Below are 24,946 nucleotides of genomic sequence, written 5' to 3' on the forward strand. Positions count from 1 at the left end.
CATTCTTAACTGCAAACTTTCTAAACATTTAGAAGTCATTGATTAAAAGAAACAATTTTGAGTATTGTGTATGTTTTGTTTTTTGTTGATGTTTGCATTTTTTAATGGTATTTTACATCTGTTCTCTCTGTTGTCCACTGCTGTATATCCCCAGCGTATGTAACAGTGCCTGGCAAGTTGTAGACATCCAATTTGAACTAGTTTATTGTTATATGATAAATAGAAACATTTTGAATGTTATAATAGCACTTCATTTTGGGGACATAAGTAACACGTTTTCTTCTGAGGGGCCTTCCAGAATTTCCCATACATAAATAACACCTTCTTCCCTAAACCTGATCTATGCTCACTTGTGTCCGATTCTTGGAGACCTCCATGGACTGTAGTCCCTCAAGATTCCTCTGTCCTTGGAAGTTTCCAGGCAAGAATACTGGAGTGGGTTGCCATTTCCTTCTCCAAAACCTGATCTATATGTGTTTGTAATTTTCTGCTCTGAATTCTACTTATGGATACAGCTCTGTTCTCCATGGCTTCTAAAGAGCAGGACTGTTCAGTTCATCTTATATCCCTCTGTTTATTAAACAAGTAAATGAATATGTTCTCAGTATACCTAAGAGATACCAAGGAAAAAATATTTGCTCTTTTTAGTCCTTGATCGTTTGTTTTTGTTTTTGTTTTTTTCCCAGCCATGCGTATCACCAGTCTTGAGAGAATGTGTTTCAATTCACTTAAAGTAATGATTTATTTTTATAACACCTTGGTAATTAAGTTCACTACTCTTCCTGAAGAACAAAACCTGAACTACTTGGTAACTGCTTTTGTCTTTATTTGTAATCTTTTAGAAAACAAACCCATGAGCTTTTCATTGGGACAATCGTTATAAATTCTTGATAACATCTGGTTGCTTAATTCGAAAAATGTGTAGCTGTGAAGATTAATGATAGACCTTAACTGGATTTAAATTCAGACATATATAGGATCCGTATTAATCTCAGTCAACCCTTTCAAACAGATGCCATATTTTGGGGAAAAGGAAATTGAAATGTACCAAGGAGCGGTAAGTTACATGCCACATAAATTACTGCAGTGTTTGGGGCTTTTATGATGTATGGGCAATTGAAGTTGGCCATATATTTGCATTTTCTTATATAAATTATTTATTGGGCAGCTTAAATAGGTGACATTGTTTGATTTTTTTAATGATGTGCTGCTCTTTAGAGTACAGCTCAGAAAAAGCATAGGACTATTAATATTGGAACGTTATATACAATGTTAGTTTAATGGAATGTAGGACTTACAGCTTTAGGCATCTTCCTCCTTCCACATATGTCACAAAACTCTAAAGAGTAAAAAATTCAGTAACTGGTAAAAAATATAAATTGGGCAATGGGAACCATTCTTTCCAAATCACTGAAACCGTGGCTATGACTGGAACATAAAAAGCAAATCTTTTTTTATTTCACTTATTAATGTGACACCCTCATCCCTATTCAGGCCCAGCTCCGTAGCCATTTCAGTTGTGACATAAAAATAGAATCTGTAATCCTAATTCATATATTTCATTCTCTGGCTCATCACTTCCCCAGGCCTGCCCATCTCTACATCTTTTTCCTTCCCTCTTTCCTTTGCAGCAGAAGCACAAGAGCGTTCATTAATCCTGACCCCTGGAAAACAAACAAAAGGGAGCCCACACAAATTCATCAGTTGAAGTGGAAGGCAATTTACCCAGAGCAAGAGCCCACCCCATTGTTGCCAGATGAATGGTGCTGGTAGCTGGAGCCGAAGGAGGCTGCCACGCGAAAGACCTTTGATAATGCTGCCTTTATGGGAGCCCAGCACAAGGGAAGCACTGTCAGCAGAGGCTGGGCCCTGCCCTGGCGCCCTGATCAGGAGGGCCCTGGGGCAGCCGCGACGGAGCTGGCTTGGAGTCTGCAGTGACAGCCAAGGCAGGGTGGATGGAAGCGCTGTGTATTCGTGCTGTTTCTTTCCAGTTCTCTGAAAAGCATTCTCGCATGAGTCCCTTTTAGACCATTCATCTTTTGAAGAGTTCTTTTTAAAGAAATGCCCTAGAATTTTAAAAAATATTTTTATTTTTAACTGCTGATGGCAACAGAATGTTGTAAAATTGGTATTAGTGCCAGGTCCTATGTTTATATTTGCAGCAATAATAAAGCAGTCCTGGATGCTGGCTGTGTATTACTATGCATGCCTATTTCACAGATGAGGAAACAGAGGCTCATAGAGGTGAAGTAATTGAATCTATTGAGTGTTGGAGCTAGAAATGATGTCAGGTCTCAGTGACTTTCAGGGGTTTTCAGGCAAGGGCAGAATCAGGTAGAGGCTACCTGATTGTGGCTGCCCTACAATTTTCATCATGCATGCTCCATCGCTTCAGTTGTGTCTGGCTCTTTGCGACCCTATAGACCATAGCCCACCAGGCTGCTCTGTCCAAGGGATTCTCCAGGCAAGAATACTGGAGTGGGTTGCCATGCCCTCCTCCAGGGATAATTCTCATCAGTAGCTGAAGAATACCATGAGCCCAGAGATGATAAACCAGTTGGAAAAATAGTGATACACAGAGGTCAAGTATAACTAGTTAAGTGGCTTTGAGGCCTTACTGGGCAATGACTTGCCCACTCCTTTCCCTCCACTGCTCACAGCTTTCACTCCACTCTATTTCCATTTTTTATTTTTACTTTTGGCTGTGCCATGTGGCATGTGAGGTCTTAGTTCCCTGACCAGGCATTGAAACTGTGTCCCCGGCAGTGAATGCATAGTGTCTTAACCACTGGACTGGCAGAGAATTCCCTTGTTCTCTTTTCTTTTCCTCTATTTCCAGAGAGGTATTAAATGTAATCGTGAATGAGCATCCTGCAGTCCCATCCGTGCATCCCCTTGACTGTAAAGTGAAGTCAGGGATGACATATTTTTGTCCCTTTATAGAATTATCCAGCTCAACAGTCCCAGGAATGAGTTTTAGACCTCACTGAGCAGTTTCCCTCCTGGGGCCCCTATTCACACATAGGGAGCTGTGGGCACTGGATACACCGGTGCTTAACTTGGGTGCAGACATCAAAGCAGTCACCCCTCCTTGTTGCTCAGCTCTGATCCGCCAGAGCTTGCGATGAGTGGCCATTTCTGGGGCAGGCCCCTTATGATATAGTAAGTTGTTGTATAATAAGACTCAAAGTTGGAATGCAGTACATTCTACTTTACCCCTCTGTGTTTCACTAACCTTTTCTAATTACTTTCCCGTGCATTATCTCAATTACCTTGTGTGGATAGCATGGACCTTGTTATCCCCACGACCAGAGAAGGGAAGGACAGAGTCTAAATGTCTTCTCACTCTGCATGTGACTTTCTTCTCACTCTTCTGTTACATAGTCTTAAATTTAAGGGGTGTTCTTTCTCCAGCTTTCCACCATATGAAGTGTTTTTCTTTTTAGTGACTTTGGTGGGAGTGGTAGAAGTGCCAAGACACTGAAGAAAGCAGGGCTGAAGTTGTCCTGACACAGTGAATTTACTGGTGGATTTATATTATGCATAGCTCAGATATCCCATGAGACTCAAGTACAAACCCACTCTCTTGGTGTGCTAGGAATTTTTGCTTTTCCATGTTGAGATGGAACAAACTGGTCAAACCTGTTTATCCCTCTAAAGAACCACACCTCCTGCCTTCTAAGGAAAATAAGTTTTTTTCCTTATATTCTAATAGTCTCAGTTTCCTCTAGGGTCCCAAGATCTCCAACTTGCCTCTTAGGGAAAAAAAAAATAATGTAGAAATTCTGATTTAGTACAGGTAAGATCCAGGTTTTTAGTAGGCCTCTCCTAAGACCTGTTGCCCACATGCCTTTCAGAGACCTTTAGAAATGGAATGTGGCCTGCAGAGGCGTGCTGCGGGTAAAAGGGCGTGGTGTCGGAGTACCTGAATACTGTGGGCCATGTCTGAAGGCTGAATCACTCATAGGCCTACAGAAAAGTCCTTCCAAATTCCTTCCATCTTCATTGTGTTGGGTGTACCTCCTCAGGACCTTGGCAACTTTATGATTCTTGTATTACGCAGCCTTTAAGCCTATACAATGGCATGTTCATTTCCAAAGCCGAGAGAAGAAATGTGTTGCTTTTATCTGACCATGGTTTTGTTTTGCTTTTCTAGGCACAGTATGAGAACCCACCACATATCTATGCTCTTGCAGATAATATGTACAGAAATATGATAATTGACAGAGAGAACCAGTGTGTCATCATCAGGTATGGAAAAGAACATTTTTGGGTCCAGGGAACACAAGATCATGCTGTACATAGGATGCTGTCAACGAGTGATGCTTTTGCAATAGTTGCTCATTTCAGAGTCTGGTTAATGTATCTGAGTAACAAGCAGCCTGTTAGCTTTGCCTTGGTGTATTTTATAACTTCAAATGATAAAGCTTCGAGCTTCCACGAGGTTGCTTTTTGTACCCATGTCACTTGAAGCTTTAAGGCTTTAGGGCACATGGGTCTAGCTCAGTCTTTCTCTGATTGTCATCAGGCCCGGAAATAAAAATCTCAAGACACTTCCCCTCCCATTTTGGATTGTGTTGTGGTTTTACTCTGAATTGGAGATCCTTTATGTTACAAGTATAGTAAGCATGTGTCACTGTTTTGTCGGCTGGAGTCCTTTTTTCTAGGTCCTTTTTCCTTAATATTTCAAGTTTGAACTTTTTGGGTTTTTTTTGTTGTTGTTATTTGCTTTTAATTTTCTGAAGGCATTACTGGTCAAAGCCAGCATTCGGCATCCACAGCTATATTTCGCAGTCCTTTTAAGCTGACCCAGCTCTGAGTCTTTGCTGGCTTGAAGTGCTTTTACAATTTTGTTTACTGTTACAAACATTTTCAAACATACAGGAAACACAAGCAATCCGTATTTCCATCACTTAGAACTTGGCAGTTATTAACATTTTGTTCATCTTTTTAGTGCTTTAATTTTTTAATTCTTAATTTTTTTTAATGAAAAATAAAGGAAAAAATCCTATTTTTAATTTACAAGCATACACAAAATTATGAAAAGTATTATAATAAGCCCTGTGTATCTGTCATCTACTTTATACATTTATTAATATATGGCCAACCCTGTTTTCGGAGAAGGCAATGGCACCCCACTCCAGTACTCTTGCCTGGAAAATCCCATGGACGGAGGAGCCTGGTGGGCTGCAGTCCATGGGGTTGCTAAGAGTCGGACACGACTGAGCGACTTCACTTTCACTTTTCACTTTCATGCATTGGAGGAGGAAATGGCAACCCACTCCGGAATTCTTGCCTGGAGAATCCCAGGGACGGGGGAGCCTGGTGGGCTGCCGTCTATGGGGTCGCACAGAGTCAGACACGACTGAAGTGACTTAGCAGCAACCCTGTTTTACCTAGTCCTCCCACTCTGCCCCCACTTGATTCAATCCTAGGTAGAAAATAATTTAATTTGTCAGTAATTCAGGGTATACCTCTAAAAGACCATTCTTATCACAACTGAAAAAAAATGAGTAATTCCTTCAGTATGATCTAATATTATCAGTATTCCAATTCCACGATTGTCTTATAAATTCTTTTTTTTTTTTTTTTTTTTTACAGTTGATTTATTTTTATTTGGGTTTCAAAGGCTCATGTTTCATACTTAGCTGTGTGTCTCTCAGGTCTTATAATCGTTAATACTTCTCTCTTATTCTTTTTGTTTTCTTGGTGTTTATTTGTTAAAGAAAAAGGTTTGTCCTGTAGAATTTTCTGCAGTCTGATGACAGCTAGTTGCATCCCATGACTTTGCAGTATCCCCTATATTTCCTGTAAATTGACAGGCTTTGAAAGCTTGATTAGGTTCAATTTCAATTTTTTAGCAAAAATGCTCCATCATTGATGCCTTGCACTTAATGCCTGTTTGGCTAACTTTTTGTGATGTTCAGATTTCCAGTGAGTCCATCTATTATAAATTCTCATTTCACAATCATTTAATTAATGGTTGGAAAATAATTTTCTAATTGTATTCCTTCTATATTAATTTATTAATTGGAGTTCTCATTTGTTTATCATAAAATACAATCTAGATGGGAAAATTGGATAAAAAGCTTGACTTGTTATTTTCATTTACTAATTTTTGAGACAATAAGTTGATGCCCTAGCAGCCTCCCAAAGTATAATGTTTGTGTTTTAAGTATCATTCTATACTGGTGGGTTTTAAATACCTTACCTGTTTAACTACATTGCAGTTTTTCTTTTAGGTTCAAATAGTCCTACCTTTGGCTTATGAGAGTCCTTTGTATTGGCTCCTTTGTCCCTTTGATGTGACTCCAGTAGTCTTTGATAGTTTTCTTGTATAAGATGTTCCAGGCTTATCTTGTACATTTTCTGCCAAGCCTTAGGTTCAGCCATTTCATCAGAAAGCCCGGGCTCATTTTAATGGGAAACGGTATTTAGAGACCGTCAGTCTACTGATGAAGAGTGCTCACTGCTGTGTGTTAATGGGGCTGCTTGTTCTTCTCAGAGGACAAAAACAAGGAATATGAACTTTTTAAGAAAAACATGAACCATCAATTCACACTGATAATGTCCAGTTCATTTGTAAGATTATAGAGTTTTTATTTATTTGGATTTTATATTTGGATGCCATTTCTCTTATTCTGAAAACCTTGGTTCCTGATGACACTGTTAGAATTATTTGCACTATACTATGTCTGTGCATAAAATTATAAATAAATAATTAAGTATATACTTATACTCAAATAAGTGTATATTTATAAAAGATATATTGTGTAGTAAATAATGGGGTAAAGCAAATAAATAATTCTATTAATGCTCCAAGATAACAATACCAACATTATTTGTAGCAATTCTATTTCACTTTAAAATTTCTTTGTTCTTTTTTGTCCTTAGGATGTACAGTCAAAATGTTGGATTTTAAAAGTCACTTAACATAATACTTTTCTGTGTCATTAACATGCCAATTTGACCTACAGTTAGGTCCATGTGTTTCATTTTAGAAGTTTAAATTTTTCATTTTGTTTTAAAATTGTTTCAACGATTTACATGGCTCCAAAGTCAAAACTATAAAACAGGAATACTGAGGCATTTTAAGATATAGACGTCATGATATTTTATCTCCAAATATTTCTATATGCATCTCAAAATGTTTTCTAACTTAGCCCCAATACCATGATCACAACTAAATAATAAATAAACAGTCCACATTTAAATTTCTCTAATTGTTGCAAACATGTCCTTTCTTGCCAGTTTATGCAAATCAAGGAACACTGGCTGCATTTGGTAATGAGTCACTTTTTTAATCTTACCAGAGTTCCTTTCTCCCAATTTTTTTTCCCCCCAATGACTTGGTCAAGAGAACAACCCAGTTTTCCTATAGACACCTTTTAGATTGGTCCAGTTGCTTCCTCATGGTCTCATTTCTCTAATTCCTTCAATTTTCTGTAAATTGAAAGTTAGATCTAAATTCTTAATTAGCTTCCGGCTAAGCCTTCTGGAAGGACACTTGTGTGTTGATGAGTCTGGTTGCTGAATTGGAAATGCTTCTGTTTGTTCCCAAGTGGAAGTCACTGGCCAGTAGAGAGGTGGGACTTGTTTTCTTGACTCAAATTAAATGCGAGAGGATTAGGCTGAGTTTTCTAACATATTCCCTTGCCCTTTCTCCTTTCTCCTGGGCCCCTAGTAAGATGAGAAGAAGGGGAATGGTCTTGTTGCATGAGTTTCATCAGTTCGGAGCTGCTTCCGTGTTTCCTAGTTCACCTTTCTCCCTCTCTCGGATCTCCTTAGTTGGTCCTACAGGAGACACTTGCTCTGAGGCAGGACATGTGGCCACTTCTAGGAGCCTTCTTTTCAGTGTTCAAGCGGCAAAGACTTGAAGGCCCTGCTCCAGGGAATTCTACTGCAGTCTCTGTGCTGGCAGAGATACAGGAGATGGCAGGACAGGGAGCTGCTTTGACCTCTGATGTTAACTGCCCAAGTCAAGCCAGACTTCACATGTGAAAGGCACAATTCTCCATGAGACACCAGCTGCAAGTTGCGAGGTTCCCACCACCTCCTTGGTTTCATTACTGCAACAACTCACAAAAGTCATGAGAGCCCTGGACTTATGGTTGCAGTTTTATTAGAGCAAAAGGATACAAAGCAGAAGTAGGAAAAAGTAGAGACACAAGGCCAAGGTCTAGGAGGGGTCCAGATGTGCGGCTTCCAGGCTTCCTCCCCCCATGGAGCCATGGACAGTGTTATGTCCTTCCAGTTATGGCGTGGGAACTGACAATACTATTGCCAACTAGAAAGTTCACCTGGGCCTTTGGTGTCCAGAGGTTTTATTTGGGCTCAGTCATATGCTGCCTGCATGACTGACCTGTAGCCTCCACCCGTCCTGAAGATTTGAGCTAATATGTGTAGTCTCCATGTCCTCCAGGAGTCACAACTTAGATGCAGCTTTCCAAAGCTCTTTTCATAAACCTTTGTCCAGTTCCCAAATCTCCCAGGCAAATAGAGACTCTCCTGTCAGGAAGGATGTTTCAGGGCCCTAGAGAACTACCTCCTAGAATTACCTCCCAAAAGCCTGACCTCTCTCTGTGTTAATTCTATATTACCCAAGAGCTGTGCTTTGTCTGCTTTGAGAAAGTAGCTTTGCTATCTCTGGCATGCCATGGTTCACTCTCACCCGCTCTGTGATCCTGGGCAGCAAAGTTAACAGTTGTCTGGTCCTCTCTTCCTTGTGAATGAACTGATTGACTTCTGAAGTCTCTGAGGTTTGGGGGTTTTGGAACTCTTTCTTCCAAATAATGCTCAGGGAACTGGAAGGCAGAGGAATGCTGTTCTGGGTAGAGAAGCCCAAGTTTGCAGCCATGAGATGGCAGAGCTGGGTGTGGGTTCGACCAGGGCTGAGTTCAGTGCTGCCTGCCTGAATGCATTTGTGAACAGAAAACAAAACCAGCCTTCCTGGAGGCTGGAAAAGAAGTCTGCTCCTTATGCAAAGGCCTTCTGCCATATCTGGAGAGACTAGGAATTTTTAGTATCATTTAATTAGAAAATTAAAAATTAATGATGATCTAATCTGTCTGGTGTTCCTTTTAGACTTTGACCTTCCGATTTCCCTGCTATATGACCTTATCCACATGATGAAATGAATACCCTTTATTTTTTACTTATCTATTTTTAATTTTAAAATAAATTATTCATTTATTTAAAAATCTGACTTATTAAACATTTTATTAAATAATGTATATATATAAATATTTTTTGTTAAATGCATTTCACTTTAGAGAGAAATATTTGGGATTTCCATGACAATACATATTTTATGCATTTTTAAATCTTGCTATAGAAGAAAATGAAGATCAGATACATTTATAGTAAAGAAGTATTTGAAAAGAAAATTATATTCAAGTAACAAGAAAAATTTTATGTTTTTTTAATTAATTATTTTAATTGGAGGCTAATTACTTTACAATATTGTAGTAGTTTTTGCTGTACATTGACATGAATCAGCCATGGGTGTACATGTGTTCCCCATCCTGAACCCCTGTCCCACCTCCCTCCCCTACGATTTTTTTTAAGTTGAAGTGTGATTGACCCACAGCACTATGTTAGATCCAGATGCACAGCATAGTGATTCAGTATTTCTGTACATTACAAAGTGATAGCCATGAAATGCATACTCTTAGATGGGACGATGCTGTACATAGAACCAGTATTATCAGTTCCTCCCAATCTTATGTTTTCTAAAGAGGTGAATGCAGTGATAGGATGGACTGGCAGCTGACTGTTTCTGGATAGAAGTCAGTGTAACAGATTGAATTTTATTTATTAAAAAAAAAGTTTGGCTGCACCGGGTCTTCATTGCTGTGCATGGGCTCGTCTCTGGTGGGGGTTCCTCTCTAGTCACAGTGCACAGGCTTCTCATTGTGGTGACTTCTCTTGAGCCCAGCTCTAGGCACGTGGGCTGCAGCACTTATGGCACATGGACAGCGTGGAGGCTCTAGAGCACAGGCTCAGTAGTTGTGGCGCACAGGCTTAGTTGTTCCAAGACATGAAGAATCTTCCCAGACCATGGAGAGAACCCGTGTCCCCTGCATTAGCAATGGAATTCTTAACCCCTGAACCACCAGAAAAGTCCCAGCAAATTGAATTTTAAGAGAAAGAAATCAAGAAAGAAGACAGGCTGTTTTGTCAAGCAGAGACCTCCATCTAAGCCTTGGCTTTGAGTTTTTGTTTTTTTTTTAAGGTGAAGTATAGTTGATGTACAATCGGAGAAGGCAATGGCACCCCACTCCAGTACTCTTGACTGGAAAATCCCATGGATGGAAGAGCCTGGTAGGCTGCAGTCCATGGGGTTGCTAAGAGTCAGACACGACTGAGCAACTTTACTTTCACTTTTCACTTTCTTGCATTGGAGAAGGAAATGGCAACCCACTCCAGTGTTCTTGCCTGGAGAATCCCAGGGACGGGGGAGCCTGGTGGGCTGCCGTCTATGGGGTCACACAGAGTCGGACACGACTAAAGTGACTTAGCAGTAGCATATATAGGTATATTATATAGTGATTTACAATATTTAAAGGTTATGCAGTTACTATAAAATATTGGCTATATTCCTATATTGTACAGTATATCCTTGTAGCTTACTTTATACATACCAGTTGGTACCCCTTGATTCTCCTACCCTATCTTTCCCCTCCCCACTTCCCATTGATCTACTAGTTTGTTCTCTTTGTGAGTCTGTTTCTTTTTTGTTACATTTAGTTTTTTGTATTTATTAGATTCCACATGTAAGTGAGATCGTACAGTATTTGTCTTTCTCTGTGTGACTTATTTCACTTAGCATGATGCTCTCCAAGTCTATCCATGTTGTTGCAAAGACAAAATTTCATTCTTTTTGTGTAGCCGAGTAGTATTGCATTGTGTATGTGTACCACATCTTTATCCGTTCATCTGTTGACCTGTTGACGGACACTTAGGTTGTTTCCGTGTCTTGGCAGTTTTAAATAATGCTCAGTAAACACTGGAATACAATGCATCTTTTTATCTTTTTCTAATTGATATATGTGTGTTAGTTGCTCAGTCGTGTCCCACTATTAGTGACCCCATGGACTGTTGGCCCACCAAGCATCTATCTCCATCCATGGGATTCTCCAGGCAAGAGTACTGGAGTGGGTTGCCATTCCCTTCTCTCTCTCTCTCTCTCTCTATATATATATATATATGGTTTCCCTGGTAGCTCAGCTGGTAAAGAATCTGCCTGTGATGCAGGAGACACTCCTGGGTTGGGAAGATCCACTGGAGAAGGGATAGTCTACCCACTCCAGTATTCTTGGGCTTCCCTCGTGGCTCAGCTAGTAAAGAATCCACCTGCAATGTGGGAGACCTGGGTTCGATCCCTGGATTAGGAAGATACCCTGGAGAAGGGAACGGCTACCCACTCCAGTATTCTGGCCTAGAGAATTCCATGGACTGTATAGTCCATGAGGTCACAAAGAGTCAGACATGACTGAGTGACTTTCACTTCAATTCACTTCATATATATACACACACACACATATATACATACATACGTATACATACACACGCAGGAATGGAATTATGGAATTGGTGGGTTATACTAAAGCTGAAACTCCAGTACTTTGGCCGCCTCATGCGAAGAGTTGACTCATTGGAAAAGACTCTGATGCTGGGCGGGATTGGGGGCAGGAGGAGAAGGGGACGACAGAGGATGAGATGGCTGGATGGCATCACTGACTCGATGGACGTGAGTCTGAGTGAACTCTGGGAGTTGGTGATGGACAGGGAGGCCTGGCGTGCTGCGATTCATGGGGTTGCAAAGAGTCGGACACGACTGAGTGACTGATGTGATCTGATCTGATTTTTAGCTTTTTGAAAAATCTCCATACTGTTTTCCACAGTGGTTGCACCAACCTACATATCCACCAGCAGGGTACGAGGGTTCCCTTTTCTCCACATCCTTGCCAACACTTGTTATTTGTGTACTTTTTGGTGATGGCCATTCTGACAGGTGTGAGGTGAAATCTCACTGTGTTTTTGATTTGCATTTCCCTGATGATTAGTGATGTGGAGCATCTTTTCATGTTCCTGTTGGCCATCTGCATTTCCTCTTTGGAAAAGCATCTATTCAGTTCTTCTTCCCATTTTTTAAATCAGGTTGTCTGTTTTTCTGATATTGAGTTCTATGAGCTGTTTCTGTCTCTCGCCCAGAGTACTCTCCCCGTCTGGAGTTATTTTCCTACCCAAGGCTGTTCTCATCTACTTCAACCTAGTGATTTCTTCATCCTTTGAATTTCAGTAGCAGTTCATATACCCCTAATTTTTGCCACCTATTTAATATGTTTTTTAATTAAAGTATAGTTGGTTTACAATGTTGTGTCCATTTCTGCTCTACAGCAAAGTGATATTAAAAAATATATCCTTTTAAAAATGTTATTTTCCATTATGGTTTATCACAGGATATTGAATATAGTTCCCTGTGCTGTAGAGTAGGACCTTATTGTTTATCCATCCTATTTATACCAGTTTGCATCTATTAACCCTAAACCTCCGATCTTTCCCGCCCCCACCTCCCTTCCCTCTTGGCAACCACGTCTGTTCTCTGTGTCTGTGAGTCTGTTTCTGTTTCGTAGCTATGTTCATTTGTGTCATATTTCAGAGTCCACATATAAGTGATATCATATAGTATTCTCTTTCTGACTTCACTTAGTATGGTAATCTCTAGATCCATCCATGTTGCTTCAAATCACATTATTTCATCCTTTTTTACGGCTGAGTAATATGCCATTGTGTGTGTGTGTGTGTGTGTGTGTGTGTTCACATACACACTTGCCACATCTTCTTTATCAATTCTGTTGATGAATACTTGTTTCCATAGTGCTGCTAAGAACATAGGGGTTCACATTTCTTTTAGAATTATCGTTTTCTCTGGATATCTATCCAGGAGTAGGATTGCTGGATCATATGGCAACTCTATTTTTAGTTTTTTAGGTTACCTCCATACTCTTCTCTGTAGTTGCTATACCAATTTATATTCCCACCACCAGTATAGGAAGGTTCCTTTTTCTGCACACCCTCTCCAGCATTTGTTATTTGTAGCCTTTTTAAATGATGGCCATTCTGATCAGTGTGAAAGGGATACCTCATTGTAGTTTTGATTTGCATTTCTCTAATAATTAGCAACGATGAGCATCTTTTCACATGTCTGTTGACCATCTGTATGTCTTCTTTGGAGACATGTTTGTTTAGGTCTTCTGCCCATTTTTCATTTGGGTTGTTTGGTTTTTTTAACATTGAGCTGCATGAGCTGTTTGTATATTTTGAAGATTAATCCCTTTTTGATCACATCGTTTGCAAATATTTTTTCCCCAGTCTTTTTGTTTTATTTATGGTTTCCTTTGCTGTGCAAAAGCTTGTAAGTCTGATTAGGTCACTTTTTTTTTTTTTTTTTGCTTTTATTTCTATTGCCTTGAGAGACTGACCTATGAACACATAGGTACAATTTATGTCAGAGAATGTCTTGCCTATGTTCTCTACTAGGAGTTTTATACCACCTAGTTAATATTATTATCACTTTTTAAAATTTGCATGCACTCATTTTCAGTAGATTTTCAATCCTTGCTGACTAGAAATTTATGTTTCTCTGTTGCACATAATACATGTTTATCATTTTGAAGCTTGAAATTAGCTCTAAGTGCTGTTTGCATTTAGAAAAGGGAGAGATTGATTTGGACTGAAATAAATAGCAAAAGTGTCACAGAGGTGTTGGGACTTGGGTTGAGTCTTCCATATAGGATGGGTGGAACGAAGACAACATTGATGGCTTGATAAATTCTGAAACCCAAACCATGTAATGGGGAGAACATGAGGAGGACATCAGTGTGGTGGTTAAAGAAAATCTACATTGACGAATAGTCCTTGTAAATTACTTGAGGGCCAGAACTGGGTCTCCCCCTTCTGTTTCTGTATAACAGCCATATGGCATTTGTGCAGTAACACAAGATTGGTTGATTTGGGGAGATACGGTTGATTGGGTGACATGTACCTCCTTGAATGACAGGCTGGGTAATCTACGGACAGGCTTTCGGGCCTCAGGGATGTCTTGCAGGCCTCTGAACAGAGACATGCTACCCCAGGAGGCTGGTTCACAAAGATGAGTCTGTGGGTAGAAAAGAGATGGACTCTTGAGCAAATATGGAGGTCTAGATGTAAGATGATGAGGACCTGACCTGAGTTGGAAAGGCAAAGAGGAAATTGATGTGTGACCTTCCATAACCCTGTGAAGGAATAAAGGAGTAGAAAGTGAATGTGGACCCCAGGCAGTGCCAACAGAAAGCTACAAATAGCTCCCTTAGTATCAACCCTTGTCAATGATGAGCACCTGAAGACATAGGCAGACACCTGTGAACCCAGTAAATGAGCAACCTAAATCTTCTTAGCCCAGTAGTCTTCTGTGCTCTGGAATCCAGAATTTGGATTTGTGTTTTAGAGTCATGCCTGTGGTAGCTTTGGACCTACTGGAGACATCTATGTAAATATATTTAATAAAATAATATGAGATGAGAAGGGAAAGTGACAGGTTTTTCTCTTATTCTCTACTATCTCTGTATCATCAGACTAGACCTTGGCACTGTAGCCAGAGGCATTTCTGCAGCCTTTGCCAACTGACTTCTGTAAAGACTTACGGGATCTTGGAGAATATTTATGTGGCAGCTTTACTGCTGCCATCAAAAGTGAATTCCTATCGCTTTTGGCCTGCATCGGCTGCCCTGGTGCATTAAAAATATATATGATGTTGATCTAAGAGCATCGCATTTGGTGTAGTTTCTTTTTTTTTTTTTTTGCCACATGGTGAGGCTTGCAGGATCTGACTTCTGTGACTGGGGTTCAAACCCAGGCCTGTGTCAGTGAAAGCATCCTAACCCCTGGATCACCAGGAAATTCCCCAGTTTCTAATATTTTTGCTTGAGATACTCTTAAGCAGCTGTTTTTATCCTGTCCTTAATGTATTCAACACCAGTTTGCAAAGTCTTGTTAGATTGTATCCTGACCATGTGACAAAGAACTATTTTTTAAAGAACAAATAAAGACATGAGAGATGTTTTGAAGGCACATCAATAAGATTTAGTGGCTGAATTTGAGAATTTTCGTAGAGGAAAAAGAGACAGTTCAGAAATCTTAGATTCAATAGTGACAATGTCTGCTTCAAGAAACATTTTGAGTTTGCAATCCCTAAGATTTGCAGGAGTAAAGATTAAAGACTTAAACACTTTAGAAAATTAGATCACTTCTAATATTTGAGTTATGTCTTATCTCTGCTGTCTGCCTCAGCCCTATCAAGTGTCTCATGGATTCTCAAGCTGTCTTCCTGTCTTTGATGTATTTCAGGAGCCTTTTATTGTTAGCATTGGAACTCTTTCCAATTTCTTGTTTATCCCAGCACCAGCATCCTTAGAAACTCCCTGTCCCTCTGGCCTGGCTTTGGGAGGCCCAGTCATCTCACACCCTGACTATAGGATCTGTGTGAGGACTGCCCTCTGTCTGCAGTCTTGAAGAACTGTGGCTCAAGTTTACCCTTTTATCCCAGATTCCCTGAAAATCTTACTTACCACCCTGAATTGAAGCGTGTTATTCAGGAAGCCCAGCTCATTAGCTAGTTTATATATTATCTATAACCATAATAGTAACCCCCTTTCAAGTACTTGCTTTGTATCTTAACATCCTTTACTTGTATCATTTACAACCTGCTGCTGCTGCTAAGTCGCTTCAGTCGTGTCCGACTCTGTGCGACCCCATAGATGGCAGCCCACCAGGCTCCCCCGTCCCTGGGATTCTCCAGGCAAGAACACTGGAGTGGGTTGCCATTTCCTTCTCCAGTGCATGAAAGTGAAAAGTGAAAATGAAGTCGCTCAGTCGTGTCCAACTCCTAGTGACCCCATGGACTGCAGCCCGCCAGGCCCCTCCGTCCATGGGATTTTCCAGGCAAGAGTACTGGAGTGGGGTGCCATTGCCTTCTCTGATTTACAACCTAGGAAACTAGATATTTGGGCTTCCGCTGGTGGCTCAGCGGTAAAGAATCCCCCTGCCAGTGCAGGAGACGTGGGTTTGATCCCTGGGTTGGGAAGATCCCCTGTAGAAGGAAATGGCAACCCACTCCAGTGTTCTTGCATGAGAAATCCCATGGACAGGGGCCTGGTGGGCTACAGTCCATGGGATTGCAAAGAGTCGGACATGAGCGACTAAACAACAAACTAGGTATTATTACCCCCTTTATTGCAGATCAGGTAACTGAGTCTGAGAGGTAGCAAAACATGTTAAGCATCTCAGATTTGAAATGTGACGAAGCCATGTACCAAGCCAGGGCTGCTTGGCTCCACTGTTATACTCTGTCCACTTGGCTGCTTTGAGCCAGAAGATGTCAGCTTGTCTGGTTAGTCATCTGTTACCACCCATGGTAATGGGGTACAGTGAGAAGATCTCTGGTTTTGAGTCACAGGGCAAACTTGTTATTCTGTTCTGTAGAAAGTATGTGACTTCTGCAAGCCTCAGTCACTTCATCTGCAAAATGGGGATTAATGTTCAGTTGCTAAGCTGTGTCTGACTCTTTATGACCCTGTGGCCTGTAGTATGTCAGGCTTCCCTGTCCTCCACTGAGGAATACAGGGGAAGTTGTTGAATAAGAAACACACATAAAAAAATTTTTTTAACTGTTAAGGGGTGATGTATTAAAATATCTATTTTAATAAATAATTAACTCCTTTTACTGTAGTAACAGTAAAAGGGATTATAGAGCTAACAAGTAGCTGAGCTGGGGTTCAAACTTGATGTTCAGACTAAACACTGGGTTCTTCCTAGTGCATCAGGCCTGGGCCACAGTGAGCATTGCCCTGGGGCCATTTTCTTGGCAGACTCTAGGTGGTAATTTTGTCTGCTTGACAATACTAATTGATTTGGAAGAAGTCAGTCTTATTTATCCTCATGATGTTAATGAATCTTTATCATTTGCTCAGTCATTTCTGCTTGATTTTGTATTTTATGCATTCAGCCATTGCATGTACTTGAGGGTTATATTTTTCAGTGTCACTACAGGCTCTGACAGATCATCACCCCTTTCTCTCCAGCCCTGGAAACCTTCAGATAGGCAACTAAAACTGCAAAATTTTAGTTTGCTTTCTAATCTTCCTTGGAACTTGCGTTATTTCTCATCTTCCGGATTCTTTCAGTCCCTAATATGTCTATCCTTTATAACTCTAGAATTACAAAAAAATTTTAACTATCGCTGTGTTTTTTACCCTTGGATTATACCTTCTGAAATAGGAGTCAAGCTTAATAATAATTATATGTATATGTATACACACACACACACACATAAAATCAGGTCTAGGAAAGTAGGACCCAGTGGGGATTTTCGTAACTTCATTGTCTTATCAGCCATTCATTCTAGACAGGAACGGCACCCTCTAATGCTTGCCTACTCACACATCTTCCCTCTGTCCCTCCCCTACCTGGCTAACTGTAACCTGTCTCATTGAGATGTAAGTAGTGACTTGACTTAGCTTATGAATTTCTTTAGGAATCTTTTCCTAATTCAAGCTCAGCAATCCCTAAAACTGTACCCCTATCTGCATGGTGTTACCACAGCATCAGTGCATTTGACCTCCCCTGGTGCAGTAGGCTCCTCTCATTCCAGGAGACCCATCTCATTCCAGCCCCAGCCAGCCCTTAGTGTGAGGAGGCATTTAGTGCTTGTTGGGTAAACAAATGCACATACGATTTCTATTTAAAATTTTTATCCTCACATGTATACCTGTGGCGGATTCATTTTGATATTTGGCAAAACTAATACAATTATGTAAAGTTTAAAAATAAAATAAAATTAGGAAAAAATAAATAAATAAATAAAATTTTTATCCTTTATAAAGTGCAAATACATGTGAAGTTGGCAGAGCAACATTTCAGTTACATTAACTTGAACAGTTATAAGGGAACAAAAGCTAGTGTGGTAAGAGCCAGAAGAAATTTTTTGAGACTAGCAAGTAGGGAGATAGAAGGAATGGGTGACTACTTATTCTATGAGATGTCTCCCCTCAAAATAAGGCCTGAGATATTTTTAAATTTGCTAGAATCAGTTGAAGTGAATTGAAAACACCATTCATTATTAAGCGAAGAATAACTTTCAGACTAAGAATAGCAATATAGTCTCTGAATCCAGTTATTAGTATATCATTAATAGTCCCCCCTCACCCTGAACATTCTTTCCATTTCTTTGATACTTTAGCAAATGTTTCCATTTGTATATTGGATGCACACAGAAACATTACATTATTTCCTCTTTGAATTGATGATTCCTGTGAAGTCTGTCTTGACTTTGTTTTACATTTGTTTAGCGGATTCCCAACCAGCAATATAAGAACTAGGGGGTTTGTTAGAAATTATTTCTAGGCCCTATCCTTGGAGACTAGGATTCAGCAGGTCTTAAGACAGACCAGACATGGGCACTTCTTTAAGTACTTTGAGGATTGTGGTAGGCTGCTGGACTTAGGGACCACTGGGGCATTTTTCTAATTTTAAGGCACACACACTTCTAGAGTATTTTTTGGTCCACTTTGGAAGTCCAGTGAAGGCAATTAAGAGAGGTTGCTTATAATCATAAGCAGAGTAAATTGCTCTCCTTGTTGTGAGATGCAAAGCAGATAATTTCAGGTATGCTATATAATCCGATACCTTCACATTCTTTTAATGTGGGTTTTTAGTCCAGGGAAAGAAAGTTTTTTCTCTCAAAGGGACAACATAATTACCGTTATATATATATATATATTGTAAGCTTCAAGTAATTATGTAACATTCCATTCTTACACCATATTCTGAGCAAAGTACTGGCCTCTGATCAATAAAATTTCTTTTTATGGGTCTGTAAATTGAAACCAAGAAATGAAAATTCCGATCAGTGTTCAGCCAGACTAATTATTTTAAATCTTCTGAAAAATATCACAGTTACTGAGAATGTAGATGTTCTATTATTGTGCCTGGCCTACTTATTATATGAAATGAGTCACTTTCATTATTCTTCTTTTTTTTCCCCTTTCAACAAAAGACACAAAATATTTTATGTCTAAAGAGAAAGAGTAGGGGCATCACTGTATGAAGGTGTACAGTAATTTTCATAGGATTGTTTTTTTCTTTTCTCTTTCACATACACACAGCTTTCTCTAAGGAATTCTAAATATGAAAGGTGTGTACTTGTGACATAGTGAGTAGTGAAGTCGCTCAGTCGTGTCCGACTCTGAGACCCCATGGACTGTAGCCCACCAGGCTCCTCTGTCCATGGGATTTCCCAGGCAAGAGTACTGGAGTGGTTTGCCATTTCCTTGTGACATAGAAATAATCTAAAGAAATTAATCCTGTTGATTATCATTGTGATGTGTAATCTCACTTTTTCTGGAAATGCTGTTTTTAAAAATATGTAATATATGGTTAATTGCTTCTTCCAAAACTTTAAACATTAAGAGAAATTACATCAAAAGAAACAAGAGTCACCCAAAAAGCAGCTGCCCAACAAGTCAGAACTATTTTTTGCCTTGTTCCATTGTGGTTCCTGTCCATACGTTATTTTTGCATAGTTGTAAGCTATCATAGGTAGTGTCTTCTGCTTATGTTGCCACTCAACATTAACTGCATTGCCTTTGTGTTGCCACATAGTTTTCTATTCATTTTTTATGTCTGTGTTGAGAGTCCCTTGGACTGCAAGGAGATCCAACCAGTCCATTCTGAAGGAGATCAGCCCTGGGATTTCTTTGGAGGGAATGATGCTGAAGCTAAAACTCCAGTACTTTGGCCACCTCATGCGAAGAGTTGACTCATTGGAAAAGACTCTGATGCTGGGAGGGATTGGGGGCAGGAGGAGAAGGGGATGACAGAGGATGAGATGGCTGGATGGCATCACTGACTCTATGGACATGAGTCTGAGTGAACCCAGGAGTTGGTGATGGACAGGGAGGCCTGGTGTGCTGCAATTCATGGGGTCACGAAGAGTCGGACATGACTGGGCGACTGAACTGAACTGAATAGTATATGAGCTTCCCAGGTGGCGCTGGTGGTAAAGAACCACCTCCTGATGCAGGAGACATAGAGATGTGGGTAGGCTGGTTGTACCATTATACTCTTGGACTTTCCAGTGTTCTTAAATGTTCACGTTATTTACAACATTATAAAATGGAGTTTCATTGTTGATAAAACCTGTGCTTCAAATGAGTGAGAGTGCATGTTTTGACCTTGGATCTAGGGTATAAATCCTCTGATCACATGGGCCATTTGAACAGATAACTTCCTCATGGCACTGAAATATGCCTGTGAGTGAGCATGGCTTCTGTAATCGGCGTGACACATCATCCCAGGCTCACTGGCTTTCTACTTGCCGCCATATCTTATGAAATACCAGTTTGGTTTCCATACTCATGTGACCTGGAAGTCAGGAACTGAATATTAGGATGCTGAATGAGTTTGTTGATGGAGTTAGACCTTTAGAGGGCCTCACAGAGGATGGTTCTCTCATTCTTTCCCATAGTCTCTCTAATTAAACATATATTAGTCCAAAGAAATTCAAACACAAAAAATGTCTTTTGAACTCACAGCACCCTCAATTTTTCATACTTAATTTCATCATTATTTTACACAATACAAAGTTTTTCCTCCAATTAGTTCTATCATGGTAACACAAAGGCCACTGTAGAGAGATGAGAAATCTGACTGACTTAAGCTTGTTTTGAATTGAGGTTGTCATCGATTCAAGGGGATTTTGAAGGAAGAAACGGGGTTTTTGAAGATCTGACTCTATGGTGCTAACAAAAGGCTTTCCCCATGCAGTAAGGCCACCAAGCGGAAGCAGTCTTTGTTATGCAGGATGTGATTAATATTACCTCATCATTTAATTTTAGAACTTGAAAATAAAGTTGCTTGCATCAGTTCTCAGTTCATGGCACATGGTTTGAAACCTGAGCATATCTACTTTTTTTTTTTTTTTTAATTAAGAAGAAATACAGGATTACTAAAAGTTTAGAAAATAATGAACTGAAAGAAGTCTCCCAGGATATCTTTTCCTTTACCAACCTCTGCTAATCTTTTGTGGTTCTAGTTCTAGCCTTTTTTGTTTTTTTAGTGTGGTTTTTTTCTTTACAGTTTTTTACATATAATTTGAATCTGATTTGCTTCACGTACCGTTGCTTTGTGTGCTTGATTCCCCCTCACCCCTCATGTTTACAGTCTTGCTGTCAGTTGTAATCTGTTTAGTCTATCCTTCTGATGTTCTGTAATGTCCTAATCATGTCTTCTGTTATTGGGCATTTAGAATGCTGGACGGTCTCTCCCATCACAGTGGTGATGATCAGGCCCCCAGCCCACACACCATGCTAATAGTGATCATACAAGTCACAGAGGTAACCTGATCCTGCTGTGATTTCACTGTGATTAAATCACTGGTTGTGATTTAGTCTTAACCAGTTCAGTGATTTTTTTTTTTTTTAAACTGAGTTCCTTTTTACCAGTTTTCTTCTAGAGTTTTATTTGGGGGCGGGGAGTCTTTTCAGAGGAGAGGGAGCTGGTCATGAGCCACTTCATAGGTGAGTCTTTTTGTCTTTCTTTCTTTAGTGGTGAAAGTGGTGCTGGAAAGACAGTGGCTGCCAAATACATCATGAGTTACATCTCCAGGGTGTCTGGGGGAGGCCCCAAAGTCCAGGTGAGTTGGTGCTGTGGCCCATTTTGAGACTTGGTGCTGGGCCAGAGGACAGGGCTCCGTTTGCTGTTTGAAAAAGATTTTTTCTTCCGCAGAGAAGACACTGGTTTTATAACCAAGAAATTTGAAATCTGCAGAGAAACAGCATATTATGAGATGGAGATGCCTGCTGTATAATTAATATTGTATACAGTCTAGGAAAAGGTCACAAATCCAAGAGGAAAATAAACACAGGTCATAAAAGCCATCTCATAGAAAAGGAAATATAAGTGACTCATAAAACGCATGGCTTCCCTTGTGGCTCCCCTGGTGAAGAATCCACCTGCAGTGCGGGAGACCTGGGTTCAGTCCCTGGGTTGGAAAGATCCTCTGCAGAAGGGAAAGGCTACCCACTCCAGTATGCTGGACTGGAGAATTCCGTGGACTGTATAGTCCATGGGTTTGCAAAGAGTCAGACACGACTAAGTGACTTTCATTCACTCAGAACATGAAAATGTGTTCATCCCCATGATAGTAAGAGAAATGCAAATTAAAACTACATTGAAAACTGTTTCTTAACTGTCAGAATAACACATTTTTTCTAGTGTTTAAAACACTCTGTTGTTAAAAATATAGGCACATTGGCCCTCTCACACATTACTAGTGGGAACATGAACCAGTACACTTCTGTGGGGCACATGTCAGCAAAGTTTTTCAAATCTATAAGCAAACACCCTTGACTCACCAGTTCTGCTTGGGAGAATTTATCCTTTAGGTGTCTTGAAATGTATGCAAAATGATACATGTATAAAGTTCTTTGATGTGGCATTTTTTGATGATGGAGAAGACTAGAAACATATTCATCAGTTGGTGACTGGGGAAATAATTTGTGGTTCATAATAGACTAGAATATTATGCAACCATAAAAATGAAGCTTCATGTACTGATAAGGATTGATCTCCAAGATATATCATGAATTTCAAAAAGCAAAGCTCTGAATGTTATATACAATGTGCTACCATTTGAAGAAAAAAGAGCATGTATTTATAAAACATTTGTTTAGATATGTATAGCATAGCTCCAGAGGGATACACATGAAATTGGTAACAGTGAGTTCTTCAGGAGGAAACTGGGAGACTAGGGGAGAGGGATTTCTCCATGTAGACCCTTGTGAACCTTTTATTTTTTACTTCATTGATAGGTAAGAGGTGGGTTTATTTAGAAAGATATATACTCCATAGGCAGCATGCTGGCCATCTCAGAAAGCGAGAGTGGCTGTGAACCTTTGATTTTTGAACCATGTGAATACATCTCCAATTTTAAAAATTTGCAAAGTTTTTAAAATACAGAAAGGAAAGAAAAAAATAAAGAAGGATTAGAGTATTAATGGAAAACATTAGGAGAAGGGGGGAAACCCTGAAGAATGAGGACACGGGAGAGGGATAAAGAAAAGGATGGGCTTCCCTTGTAGCTCAGACAGCAAAGAATCTGCCTGCAATGCAGGAGGCCCAGGTTTGATCCCTGTGTCGGGAAGATCCCCTGAAGAAGGGAATGGCAACCCACTCCAGTATTCTTACCTGGTGAATTCCGTGGACAGACCACGGGGTCGCAAAGAGTCGGACATGACTGATCCACTAACACACGTAGTATGGCAGAGAAGGGGCAGATCCAAGAGGACAGTGTGAAGACGGGTAGATGCGGCCTCATCTGCCTTTAGTTTTACTCACTGTGGTATTGAAAGCAGCATAAGCAGGGCTGGGGAAGCCTATCCCCAGAGAGCAGTGGGTGATGGTGATGAAGGCTAAGGTTGACAGGAACTGCCCAGACTCGCAGTGCTCATCACTTGCTCAGACCTCTGGGAACTTTTTTTTTTAATTAGAAATTATGATCCAGGGTAGATTTCACTCTGAAGATTAATTTTTTACTTGGAATCATTTAATATGATGTTATTGCCATCGTCAGCTGTAGACTTTGAAAAGACATTGGAATTCTTTTCCTTATGGCTTTGTCTACTAAATCAATAGTGTTCCATTCTGTCCTGGGGGATCAGAATGCTTCAGGCAGAGGTCAGTATTCCTTACGTAGAGTAGAAAGGTCTTAGAGTGGCCTCCTTTACCAAATGAAAGGAAAATCTAGAGCAGCACTGTCCAATAGAAAGATGGTGGATGTCACATGCATAATTTTAAATTTTTGAGTAGTCACATAAAAAAAGTGAAAAGCATATGAAATTAACTTTTAAAATATATTTCGGTTAACCCACTATATCCCAATACTATTTCAGCCTGTAATTACTAATGAATTAATGAGATGCTCTACATTCTTTTGCATCCTAAACCTTTGGCCTCCACTGTGTGTTCTGCACTTACAGCACATCCCAGTTGGGATTGGCCGTGTTGCATGGGCTCAGCAGCTTCCATGTTGGACAGCGAGTGCAACTTTAGGACTTAAATTGTTGTGGTCCAGTCCATATGCTTTTCTCCATTTGTGTGGCCATACCCTGTCTCTAGAAGATGGACCTGGAGCAAGCTCTTTTAATTTGCTCTTTCTTTTTTCCCCCTGTATACTTACCACATGCCACAAAATTCTGTTGGCCATCCTGAAAGTGGATGGATGGATAGATGGATGAATAGATAGATGGATACGTGCAAAAGATTTTCAGTTTAAAAGTCAGTCATTAAAGAGGGAAAGAGACAAAGAAGAGCTTTTCTTTTTTTCTGTCCCTACAAGAAAGTGAAGCGTTGGTAAATGGTGTAGGGATGTTTGGCCAGCAAACAACAAATACAGAAGATTAACGAAAACCCACAAAGTCAAAATTATTTTACGAACAAAAGCAAATTTCATATAAATCCATGAGTTTTTAAAGGAAAATAGGCTGCTTAGAAATATCTTTCTAAACTCTGAAATGGATTCCATGGAGGAACCACCCAAAATTTGCTCTCTGTGCCCATTGCTAATGACATGTGCCCAGTGGATGGAATTCCAGTTCTCGTTGATCTTCAGAATGTTCAGGGGGTGCCAGAGAAGCACTTTGGCTGTTGCAGAATCAATCAGTGGTTAGTGCCTTCATCTCGTCCGATTTGCTATGGACGACGACCTAGTGGCCCGACTGCAGACATTTAATGTTGATCTTTCTCTTCCTGTTTTCCTATGAGGACAATGATACAGAACTCTTGGCTTGAAATTAGTCAGTAGCTAAAGAGCACAAGCCAAAGGCTTGTTATTTCTGGAACATGT

The 24,946-nt window shown here is 40.1% G+C and overlaps 1 protein-coding gene across 1 annotated transcript in view; it reads left to right on the forward strand.

Annotated features, from left to right (window-relative positions):
• Positions 1–24,946, forward strand: part of MYO1E (myosin IE) — a 222,535-nt gene that overhangs the window by 110,274 nt on the left and 87,315 nt on the right. The window contains exons 3-5 of the mRNA XM_027553869.1: positions 968–1,057; positions 4,157–4,251; positions 21,649–21,736. Of these exons, the coding sequence (XP_027409670.1) occupies positions 968–1,057; positions 4,157–4,251; positions 21,649–21,736 (273 nt within the window). The remainder of the gene's footprint in view (positions 1–967; positions 1,058–4,156; positions 4,252–21,648; positions 21,737–24,946) is intronic.

The sequence above is a fragment of the Bos indicus x Bos taurus genome, chromosome 10, assembly GCF_003369695.1.
Source record: "Bos indicus x Bos taurus breed Angus x Brahman F1 hybrid chromosome 10, Bos_hybrid_MaternalHap_v2.0, whole genome shotgun sequence".
In the NCBI taxonomy this organism is placed as follows: Eukaryota; Metazoa; Chordata; class Mammalia; order Artiodactyla; family Bovidae; genus Bos; species Bos indicus x Bos taurus.